The sequence below is a fragment of the Carassius carassius genome, unplaced genomic scaffold (genome assembly GCF_963082965.1).
Source record: "Carassius carassius unplaced genomic scaffold, fCarCar2.1 SCAFFOLD_57, whole genome shotgun sequence".
Classification (NCBI taxonomy): Eukaryota; Metazoa; Chordata; class Actinopteri; order Cypriniformes; family Cyprinidae; genus Carassius; species Carassius carassius.
In genome coordinates, this window is record NW_026775196.1 from 1675226 (window position 1) to 1687245 (window position 12020).

General features: G+C 35.7%; 1 protein-coding gene across 4 annotated transcripts; it reads left to right on the forward strand.

The window, feature by feature from the left end:
- Window positions 1-3494: 3494 nt before the first annotated feature.
- Window positions 3495-7958, forward strand: LOC132137549 (coiled-coil domain-containing protein 106-like). Of its 4 annotated transcripts, none has more exons than XR_009431882.1 (6): window positions 3497-3600; window positions 3704-3750; window positions 4204-4254; window positions 4375-4496; window positions 5586-5766; window positions 7471-7958. XR_009431882.1 is itself a non-coding variant. In XM_059547596.1 (6 exons), exons 2-6 carry the CDS (start codon window positions 3708-3710, stop codon window positions 7782-7784), a joined length of 723 nt encoding a protein of 240 aa, XP_059403579.1. In that variant the 5' UTR covers window positions 3497-3600; window positions 3704-3707; the 3' UTR covers window positions 7785-7958. The 4 variants fall into 4 exon arrangements, 3 of the variants coding, with proteins under 3 accessions (XP_059403578.1, XP_059403579.1, XP_059403580.1); XM_059547596.1 differs by having other exon boundaries at window positions 4375-4482; window positions 5560-5766; XM_059547597.1 differs by having other exon boundaries at window positions 4383-4482; window positions 5560-5766.
- The last annotated feature ends 4062 nt before the right edge of the window (window positions 7959-12020 follow it).

The window sequence follows — 12020 nt, forward strand, 5'->3', positions numbered from 1 at the left end:
AGGTGTTTGCCAAGTGCATTCCTAAAGGCTTCATGATAACACGCATTTGCCCTGCTCACTCTAAAGTCCCAACTTCAAGGGCTCCGTCCTTCCAAGGGAATAGGGCATAGGGATGATCACTTCCATTTGGAATTTGCCCATGACCCATTCAGTACAAATAGACATACCGTTACACCCCTATTTGTACAGCATGTATTAATCTAAGTAGATGTTAGTTAAAATGTTCTCTTTCATGTTAATTCACAGAACATTAACCAAGGTTGTCAGATGCAACATTTGATCTTAAAAATGTATTAATAAATGCTGAGATTAACATTAACTAACCTTAATACATGCTGTGGAATATTGGTAACGAATGAAAACTTATTGTAAAGAGTTACCAGAAAGGGTCAGAAACCTGCGTTGGTACCCGGGAACTAATGTGTACTTACACTGAAAATACACAAAAACTGACCACTTAAAATAAAGTGTGGAACCTGTGGTGGTACCCGGGAACTAATGTGTACTTACACTGAAAATACACAAAAACTGACCACTTAAAATAAAGTGTGGAACCTGCGTTGGTACCCAGGAACTAATGTGTAGTTACACTGAAAATACACAAAAACTGACCACTTAAAATAAAGTGTGGAACCTGCATTGGTACCCAGGAAATAATGTGTACTTACACTGAAAATACACAAGAAAATGTTTTAATACCTAGAAGTTACTTTCAAAATACATGAAGTCTGCATCTATGAAAGTAAATTATACTTCCTGTTAAAAACTATGTGAGCACATTCATTTATATTATCAAGCAATCTGGATCTACATATAATTACCCTATTTGATATTAGAACAAATAAAACATTTCAATTCTTGTTCTACGTGAACTTAATAGAAATAATATTTATAAGTTGATATGTTCTGCATGGCTACAGATTAATGGATTTTGAAATATTTTCTTATGTCATGAAAGAGTTGAGCAATTACTCCTTGTCTGTTTCGTTTGCCTAACCAGTGATACCACTGAATACATTTTAAATGCTCTTTCAAGAGTGGAGTGCTTTTGTTGCCTCTGTGCTTGTTAACCTGTGACTTGATGCTTTGCCATGCACGCTAAATGTGCAATGTATGGCAACCAGTGACTGGATCAACAAAGTTTTTTGAATGGTTGACCGTAAAATGCCTGTATCCATGTCTAGGAAGAGCCTGAACATATGCTCTCCAACAGTCACTGAAAACGGTGGATCCTCTTCTCACGTGCCTTCTGATAATGGGTAGTAGAGTTTGTCTTTTGTCATCTTTTCCATGTAGTTCGGAAACGACCACGGTTATACTAGAAGAAAATAATCAAACGTTAGGTACATTGGAGATACCCAAAATGTCACCAAATATTTCATTTTGTAAATAATAGACTGTGATCTTTAAATCCTGCACTTTTATTTCACCCTGTGTTTGTGTGTGTGTGTGTATATATACATATATATATATATATATATATATATATATATATATATATATATATATATATATATATATATATATATATATATATACTGTATATATATATATATATATATATATATATACTGTATATATATATATATATATATATATATATATGTGTGTGTGTGTGTGTGTGTGTGTGTGTGTGTGTGAAATCAGTACCAGTCAAAAGTTACGTCCATTTATTAGATTAAAAATACAGAAAAAAAACAGTAATATTGTGGCTCAGTGGTAAAGCATTGCGTTAGCAGCACAAAAGGTCTTAGGTTCAATTCCCGTAGCACAAAAGTAGGTCAAATTAAAAAAAAAAATATATATATATATATATAAATATATATATATATATATATATATATATATATATATATATATATATATATATATTACATTTACATGTATTCATTTAGCAGACGCTTTTATCCAAAGCGACTTACAGATGAGGACAGTGGAAGCAATCAAAAACAACAAAAAGAGCAATGACATATAAGTGCTATAACAAGTCTCAGTTAGGTTAACACAGTACACCTAGCATGGGATTTTAAATAATATAATATAAAGAAAACAGATAGAATAAAAGAATAGAGCAAGCTAGTGTTAGAGGTCTTTACACATACACACACACACACATACAATTGCATAATTAATGAAAAGAAAATAGAATATAAAAAGATTAGAAAGGTAGATTTTTTTAAAGAATAGAATTAGAATAGTGAGTGTTAAAGTTAGAGGGTCAAATAAAGATGGAAGAGATGTGTTTTAAGCCGATTCTTGAAGATGGCTAAGGACTGTCCGGATTGAGTTGGGGAGGTCATTCCACCAGGAGGGAACATTTAAAAGTCCGTAAAAGTGACTTTGTGCTTCTTTGGGATGGCACAATCAAGCGACGTTCACTTGCAGAACGCAAGCTTCTAGAGGGCACATAAGTCTGAAGTAACAAATTTAGGTAAATGGGTGCAGAGCCAGTGGTAGTTTTGTAGGCAAACATCAATGCCTTGAATTTTATACGAGCAGCTATTGGAAGCCAGTGCAAATTGATAAACAGAGGTGTGACATGTATTCTTTTTGGCTCATTAAAAATTACTCTTGCTGCCGCGTTCTATATATATATCCTGAATGCACCAAAAGTTGCTTTGGATAAAAGAGTCTGCTAAATGCATAAACTATTAAAAATGTTGGGGTCCGTAAGTTTATTTCTCCTTTTTTAAAATAAATTAACACTTTTATTCAGCAAGGATGTGTTCACTGATATAAAGTGATAAGTTAAGATTTACATTGTTTCCAAACTTTTGACAGGTACTGTATGTACACACACACACACACACACACACACACACACACACACACACACACACACACACACACACTTGTTAAAAGACTGTAACAATTTACAAATGCAAAGTTTTTCTAAAGATCACAATTACTCCTATGAGATCTCTATTATGACACTTTCACTTGTGACAATTGCATAAATTGAGACCACATATACCGTATTTTCCGCACTATAAGGCGCACTTAAAAGCCTTTAATTTTCTCAAAAAACGACAGTGCGCCTTATAATCCGGAACCCCTTATATATGGATCAAGATTTAGTTGACATTCCCTTTAACACAGCTCTATCTAGTGGATGCATAACGCAAACCCAGTCAAACGTTTGAATGCAGTATCTTCTATTCTATGCGCCTTATAATCCGGTGCGCCCTATATATGAAAACAGTTCTAAAATAGGTAATTCATTGAAGGTGCGCCTTATAATCCGGTGCGCCTTATAGTGCGGAAATATGGCCAAAACAAAACAGCTCTCGCACAATTTCTTCAATAGGAATAAGATGTTTTATCAAAGCAGCTGATGAAAAACCCTCAGTTTACTACAGGAAACCTGCTAGACTAAACAGAACAGAATGCAGGGAAACATTACAGTGCAGACTATACAGTATATGCAAGCATTGACTTCATGTCTGGACACATTGATGAATGCCACTCTTGTCCAAAAGAGTCTAAATGAAATAAGATTTTGATTCTCCACATTCCAATGTTGCGAAGGCGGAAGACAAGAAAACCCCGTGCTCTACTGGTTTTAGATAAAAACGAAAGATATGGATCATCCTGTGGTTAGTATTGACTTGATAATAGCTCATTATTCATTTCATTCACTACGTTATCAATTTACTTGCTTTGCTACACATTTAGCTACATAACTACTATTTTCACAGATGAGGAGAATGAGGGTCCCCGAGCAGTCTGTGGATCCTGAAAGTAACCCAGGTTAGAAATCAATCTTCTGAAATGTATTTTGTACACACTAATATGCAGTTGCATGCAGATGTTAGCTTAATATAATATAATATAATGTTATCTAGATGTAACCTATATTAATTATGAGGTGTAACCTACATAATATATTTAATTCACTTTTTTAATAATTTTACTATAACCAATTAGCGTTGCACACCTGTAGGTCATAGATAGGTGCGTAGGAAAAAAGACTGATATAGTAAAATATGAGAAAACAAAATCACACTATCACCTTGCAAAACAATAAAAAAATACTTTAATAGCAATGTTTCAATCGTATGATCTTCATCAGGCATCATTTTTATTATTGTTTTGTAAGTTGATAGTGTGCAGGATTTTCTTGTTTTCTCATAATAATTTTACTATAAAATTGGTTACCAGAATTAGAATGGTTACCAGAATTACATTAATTTTGTTTTACAGATGCCTCATACCCAGACACTGCACCTGCTGCAAGCTGTGAAAGTGAAAAGGGTGAGATGATTAATGATCTATGTAACCACTACGCAATCCTGATGTGATTGTTATATCAAACCTAGTCTTTGATGGAAAAAAAACAGTGTGTTAAAAAAAAACAATGATACCTATGTTAAGGAGTCCAGGCATCTGTTGATGAATCACCAGTGAACAACCTTTTGAAATGGATAGAAGCATTAGAGCAAGAACGTGACTTTCTTAAGCACACTCTTGCATCCATCTGTGGTGAGTAATGATTAGTACATTTACTTAAAAATGCTTTAAAAATACATTTGTTGTGAGTACTATACAATCTGGTTTAGTAAATTAGTCATACTTAGTCGTTTTCATTTATTCAGTATTACTTTTTTACTTTATCTGAAACTATTTTCAGTCTGCTCTCACCTAAGCTTATGCTACTCCTACATTATGCGTCAGGTAAGAGGTCTCTCTCCCACCGGAACTAGACTTGTGTACAGCCAGTACCGGAAACCAGTGATAATGGTTTATAAAGTTATAATTATAGATATGTTTTCCTACAAAAACACATAACACATAAGCCATATGGATTACTACTTTTATGATTGATGGATGCACATTTTTTGGCTTCAAAATTCCAGGTGCCATTCACTCCCATTATAAAGCTTGAAGAGCCAGAATATTTTTCAATATAACTCTGTATTTGGCTGAAAGAAGAAAGTCATATACAACTAGGTTGGCTTGAGGGTGAGTAAATCATGGGATAATTTAAATTTTTGGGTGAAATAACCCAAGTGTAAGGGATTATAAGACCCTCTTTATATTGGTTGATCAGATCACAAGCAGATGAGGGAAATAGAATCCTGTTTACATCTGGTATTTTAATCTGCCTCTTTTGCCAACTTTCAACCACTTATGTCCTGATTTCTTCAAGGGGAGGTTCTATGGGTGGTAAATGTACAGTTTTTTTCTTCTGATCTTTAGCTCTAATGGACAAAATATGCTCAATTTACATATAAAGCATTCAGAGACAACTGAAAAAAATGGAGAGTAGCAGATTTAGACTGCTCTGACAGCAGTAAAAACCAGCTGAACACTTAAGAGTGCTTGGTACATTTTTCATCTTCAAACCAAACCAGTCTTCAGCAGGCAAAGTTTAAATACCATCTGGCTAGTGCACATAATGTTTACATGTGAGGCCAGTAAGCGAAGAGTAGTTGGTCTTTTGTAACTGTTCGGACTCTTCAACCACATGAGCGTGTGTACACCACGAAAGCAATGCCAACATTAAAGGTGACAGCTACCTCTCAGACAAATGAATTTAATGGAAAAACTTTTTTATAGGCAAAGAAAAGAAAAAGAAGATGAAGAAGAAGAAGAAGAAGGACACTAGTAGTGAGAGTGATGAGTTAAACTCTTCGTCCTCTTCATCATCTTCCTCCCTCCCTTCATCTTCATCGGAAGATGAAAGATGCAGCAAAAAAAAATCAAAAAAGAAGATAACCCAAAAGAACAGGTCAAGATCTGCATTCTATAGTTCTACAGTAAGAGGTAAATTCAAAAGACACTTATTAATTTGAATTTATTCTTGATGAAGATGATTTCGCCTGATGTTTTCATAGGCAGAGCGTGTGTAGGAAGGCTGGGGAAGGCTTATTCGTTCCACCACAGCAAAAATGCTGGCAGAAACAACACTGTAGCCAGTATAAAAGTTATGCCTTCTTTCTTTGTGTATACATTTGGACAGCGTTATGAAACTCTTTCTTATGAAACTCATTTTAGGAGGCGTGGCTGAGCCTTAATGTTTATAAAGAATATAAAGAATCTCTTTTGGTTTGAGACTTTGAGCTTTGTAACTCAGCAGATCTTATACATGCAGAAACAGTTACATAACACACTGAAGAAAAATGAAAATCATTTGACCCCTTTAAGTTAGAATACCCTCACCATAAATATAGAAGTTATCCAAAGGTAAAAGAGGAAAAAACACACTCTAAAGATATCTTTCCATAAATTTATTAGTACCATGTCTTACACAGATGCATTTCGGCCTAAGCCATCATCAGTGTGTCACAAATTTATGAAACGATATCTTGAGAGTGTGGTTTTTCCTCTTTTACCTTTGGATAACTTCTTTATTACTCACACCCATTAAACGACTTGGGAGTTGAGCGTGCCTTCTCCACTATAATTCAAGGCTAAATAAAATATTAAATGTACAGTCAGCTTAATTGATTAACAGAATTTTGTGAGATTGCAATTAAGATGAGTGACAGCTTAATGATAATAAAGGGAGTGCTTTTATGTACACTTTCTAGATGATAATCCACTCAAAATGTTTTTGTTTTTTTGTTTTTTGCTGCATTAGGTAAGGCAATTGTTAGCCCAGTGGTTCTCAATCCCTGCCATCGCGCCCCCACCCCGCTCTGCACATTATGGATGTTTCTTATTTAACACATCTTATTCAGATCATCAGCACGTTAGAAGAGAGCCACTTGTATGAACTGTGTTCTGATTAACTGCGTAATCCCTAGTGTTCACTTTTCCCTACTCTCCGAGCATGGGAAATCCATTAAAATTTATTTAATTTCAGAAAACTTTCATTCATGGTATTCAGTGTCTTCACACATACAAAACTTACTAGAGAAGTGTGAAGTGTAACATAAAATACCTTCATGAAAAAAGCAAATGTAAATTCATGTCTCGCGTACTTTAATGCATTTTACAACAGAAGTGATAAGAGATTCATATAAAATGTGGGGGGTGGGGGGTTTGCGCCATTCCAAATCATGCATATGCTTGCTTCAAATTATAATGATTTGTGAAAATAACCACTTTAATAACGAGTGTTTATGTTAGGATGTGTAGGTTGTTGATAGGAGACACAGAACCATTTTATGACATACTATTTGAATGTGTTTTTAAGGAGGAATTGCATCTATCCTTACCCTAAAGTTGGTTCACCCTCTGCCTATGGATGTTTTTAAATGAAAAATTTGTAATGTATTGACAAACTGGGTATCACTTTCAGTGTCCTTGTTAGACATCAAATGTAGCACCTTAAGTGATAACTATGAATTATGGATAATTACATGCAACTGAACCTAAACCAAAGTCTAACTCTCTAACAAGTAAGTGCTTGTTGTTATTTAGTATTACTTAGTACTAAAATGTATAACGCTGTACCAAAAAGACCTTAAAATGTAGTGTCACCACCAACGGTTTACTTATTTTTATTTGTTTTACATTTGACAGCCAAGTGTCCAGATGATGTTCTCAAGAGATACAAAAAAGTTCTCCGTGCGTTTAAAAAGGAAGGAAGCATGACAAGAGCATTCATAAAGGTCGGAGTGGACAGAAACACCCTTGCCCTCACTGCAGTTGTGGCTGAGATTCAAATTATCAGCCCAGAATTTTATCGCTCCATCCCTCAGTTCCAGCCTCAGCAAGAGAAGCTTTTTGATTTTGCCCCGAGGTGCTCAGAGGCCTTGACAACTGAGATGAAAGCCTCTATTACCTCAGGAAAAAAGAGTGGGAAACTCCTGCCAATTAAATACAAGTTTCGCTAAAAATATTTTTATTATATTTCTAGTTTAGTTTGATTGTTTTTTTTTTGTTTTTTTGATGAGGTATTTTAGGCCTTTTATTTAAAAGTTTGCTGTATTAAAATATATATAAAGAAAAGTGTTCAAGATAAGTGGAATCTTTTGTGACCTGAGAATAGGTTTTTGTTTTTTTTTGTAATTTTTCTGAAAATTAAAAAGAAGTATTGTAAAAGTTTGAAAAATACATTGTTCCTCTTTATCTAAAGATGTTCACTAAAACAACAAAAAACAACAACTGCATGTGCTATTTTTATTTTTATTTACCTGCATTATAAGCAAGTTTTAAATAGCAATTTTTGTGTATTTTTAGTGTAACTACACATTAGTTCCCGGGTATCAACGCAGGTTCCACACTTTATTTTAAGTGGTCCGTTTTTGTGTATTTTTTTAGTGTAACTACACATTAGTTCCCGGGTACAAACGCAGGTTCCACACTTTATTTTAAGTGGTCAGTTTTTGTGTATTTTCAGTGTAACTACACATTAGTTCCTGGTACCAACACTTGTTCCACACTTTAGTTCTTGGGTACCAGCGTAGGTTCCACACTTTATTTTAAGCGGTCAGTTTTTGTGTATTTTCAGTGTATAAGTACACATTAGTTCCTGGGTACCAACGCAGGTTCCACACTTTATTTTAAGTGGTCAGTTTTTGTGTATTTTCAGTGTAACTACACATTAGTTCCGGGTACCAACGCAGGTTCTACACTTTATTTTAAGTGTACAGGTTTTTTTTTTTTTTCAGTGTAAGTACACATTAGTTCCCGGGTACCAACGCAGGTTCCACACTTTATTTTAAGTGGTCAGTTTTTGTGTATTTTCAGTGTAACTACAGTAGACTCCTGCAGGTGTTGCCGTTTGACAGTGTTTTCTCTACTTCCTTTTGGCCTTCTGTAGCAAATCGTAGCTCCGTGTAGCTGTTTTTATTTTATTTTTTCTCTAGAATCTTTATCTTACTATCACTCTCTGTTTTTTAAAGTGGTAAAATATAACTTAATTCACACCATATTTCTGATATTATCGATCAATCTTATCAGATTAACTTTGATCGTTCACTTTTATTTTATATCCGTGAGTGCAGTACACCTGCAAAGCGTTAGCATTCGTTAGCTTGTCATTAGCGTTTTCATTCGAACCTATCGCTGTTTTTCTTTTCTTCTCTCCTATCTCTCGCTCCAGTTTTTCACAAGTTCATCAAACAACCGCAGTAAGAATATTGCATCAAGCACAGTGAGTAATGGCTTCTCCTGTTATTGTTACTTGCAACTCTTGCCACATGTACAGTTGATCTATCTCTGTCGCTGATGAGGGATTCACATGTGATAAATGCAGGGAAATAGTTAGGCTGACAGAGAAGATTTCAGAATTAGAGACACGCATCCAAACTTTAATTGAGGACAGTAAGAATGTTAGGGCTCTAGATATGGCTTTTGATGCGTCTAGCTCAGGGATTCCTGTACATTGTTCGGTTCCGGAAACAGAGCCTCTGCAGCAGGGCAACTGGGTGACGGTGAGGCAGTGTAGTCGTAGGTCAAAACACCGCTATTCTGTTCTTATCAAAACATTAAACAGGTTCTCCCCACTCAGTGATGCACCCACTGAGAAACCTGATGAAAGTGCTCTAGTTATTGGTGATTCTATTGTATGGAACGTGAATATAGAGACATCAGCCACCATAGTCAAATGTTTACCGGGAGCCAGAGCGCCTGACATCTTTGCAAATTTAAAAGTGCTGGCTAATGCTAAACGTAAATACAGTAAGATTTTTATTCATGCCGGCGCTAATGATGTTCGACTTCGCCAGTCGGAGATCACTAAAAATAACATTAAAGAGGTGTGTGAACTTGCAAGCACGATGTCAGACACTGTAATATGCTCTGGTCCCCTCCCTGCTTACCGTGGTGACAAGATGTATAGCAGATTGTCATCACTCAATGGCTGGATGTCTAAGTGGTGCCCACAGAATAACATAGGTTTCATAGACAATTGGACGAGCTTTTGGGGCAGACCTGACCTGTTTAAAAGAGATGGTCTTCATCCCTCCTGGGGTGGCGCCACTCTTCTCTCTAGAAATATGGCAAATAGTCGTAGTGTTTATACTTGACTAACTGGGGCCCAGGTCAGGAAGCAGACAGACTGGCTAAACCGACCGTCTGCTAGCTGCCTCCCGTCACAGAGGTCAGTTAATTCTCAGCACATAGAGACTTTTTCACCTAGATATCACACTATAGAGACTGTGTCTGTTTCCCGAACTAGAAAATACAAAAAACGTCCAAACCAAGTTAAGATTAACAATTTAATTGAGGTTCAACAAATAAAAAACAGAAGCAATATGGATAAACAAATGATAAAGCTTGGCTTATTGAATATCAGATCCCTTTCTACGAAAACACTTTTTGTAAATAATATGATCACTGATCATAATATAGATGTACTCTGTTTGACAGAAACCTGGCTAAATCCTGATGATTACATTATTTTAAATGAGTCCACCCCCCAAGATCACTGTTATAAAAATGAGCCGCGTCTAAAAGGCAAAGGTGGAGGTGGAGGCTTCAAGTATAACTCGTTTGAAGTAATGGTGCTTCATATAACATTATCCAGAGAAACAAATGTTAATGATAAATCCCCTGTTATGTTTGTACTGGCTACTGTATACAGGCCACCAGGGCACCATACAGACTTTATTAAAGAGTTTGGTGATTTTACATCCGAGTTAGTTCTGGCTGCAGATAAAGTTTTAATAGTTGGTGATTTTAAAATCCATGTTGATAATGAAAAAGATGCATTGGGATCAGCATTTATAGACATTCTGAACTCTATTGGTGTTAGACAACACGTTTCAGGACCTACTCATTGTCGAAATCATACTCTAGATTTAATACTGTCACATGGAATTGATGTTGATGGTGTTGAAATTATTCAGCCAAGTGATGATATCTCAGATCATTATTTAGTTCTGTGCAAACTTCATATAGCCAAAATTGTAAATTCTACTTCTTGTTACAAGTATGGAAGAACCATCACTTCTACCACAAAAGACTGCTTTTTAAGTTATCTTCCTGATGTAACCAAATTCCTGAGCATATCCAAAACCTTATAACAACTTGATGATGTAACAGAAACTATGGACTCTCTCTTTTCTAGCACTTTAAATAAAGTTGCTCCTTTACGCTTAAGGAAGGTTAAGGAAAACAGTTTGACACCATGGTATAATGAGCATACTCGCACCCTAAAGAGAGCAGTCCGAAAAATGGAGCGCAGCTGGAGGAAAACAAAACTAGAGGTATTTCGTATTGCTTGGCGGGAAAGTAACATATCCTACAGAAAAGCATTAAAAATTGCTAGATCCGATTACTTTTCTATTTTAGAAGAAAACAAACATAACCCCAGGTATTTATTCAATACAGTGGCTAAATTAACGAAAAATAAAGCCTCAACAAGTGTTGACATTTCCCAACACCACAGCAGTAATGACTTTATGAACTACTTTACTTCTAAAATCGATACTATTAGAGATAAAATTGCAACCATTCAGCCGTCAGCTACAGTTTCACATCAGACAGTGCACTATAGTCCCCCTGAGGAACAGTTCCACTCATTCTCTACCATAGGAGAGGAAGAATTGTATAAACTTGTTAAATCATCTAAACCAACAACATGTATGTTAGACCCTATACCATCTAAGCTCCTAAAAGAGGTGCTTCCAGAAGTCATAGATCCTCTTCTGACTATTATTAATTCCTCATTGTCATTACGATATGTCCCCAAAACCTTCAAACTGGCTGTTATTAAGCCTCTCATCAAAAAACCCCAACTTGACCCCAAAGAACTAGTTAATTATTGACCAATCTCGAATCTCCCTTTTCTGTCCAAGATACTAGAAAAGGTGGTATCCTCACAATTATATTCCTTCTTAGAGAAAAATGGTATATGTGAGGATTTCCAGTCAGGATTTAGACCGTATCATAGTACTGAGACTGCTCTCCTTAGAGTTACAAATGATCTGCTCTTATCATCTGATCGTGGGTGTATCTCTCTATTAGTTTTATTGGATCTAAGTGCTGCGTTTGACACAATTGACAACAACATCCTTTTGCGTAGACTTGAACACTTTGTTGGCATCAGTGGAAGTGCATTAGCATGGTTTAAATCGTACTTATATGACCGCCATCAGTTCGTAGCAGTGAATGAAGATGTATCC

Bases quoted from the DNA above. Each gene is read 5' to 3' on its own strand.
- LOC132137549 (XM_059547595.1), top strand. From the start codon at position 3,699: ATGAGGAGAATGAGGGTCCCCGAGCAGTCTGTGGATCCTGAAAGTAAC. The intron at 3,751-4,203 runs GTTAGAAATCAA...TTTGTTTTACAG, and splicing joins GGATCCTGAAAGTAACCCAG to ATGCCTCATACCCAGACACT. The intron at 5,767-7,470 runs GTAAATTCAAAA...TACATTTGACAG, and splicing joins CTATAGTTCTACAGTAAGAG to CCAAGTGTCCAGATGATGTT.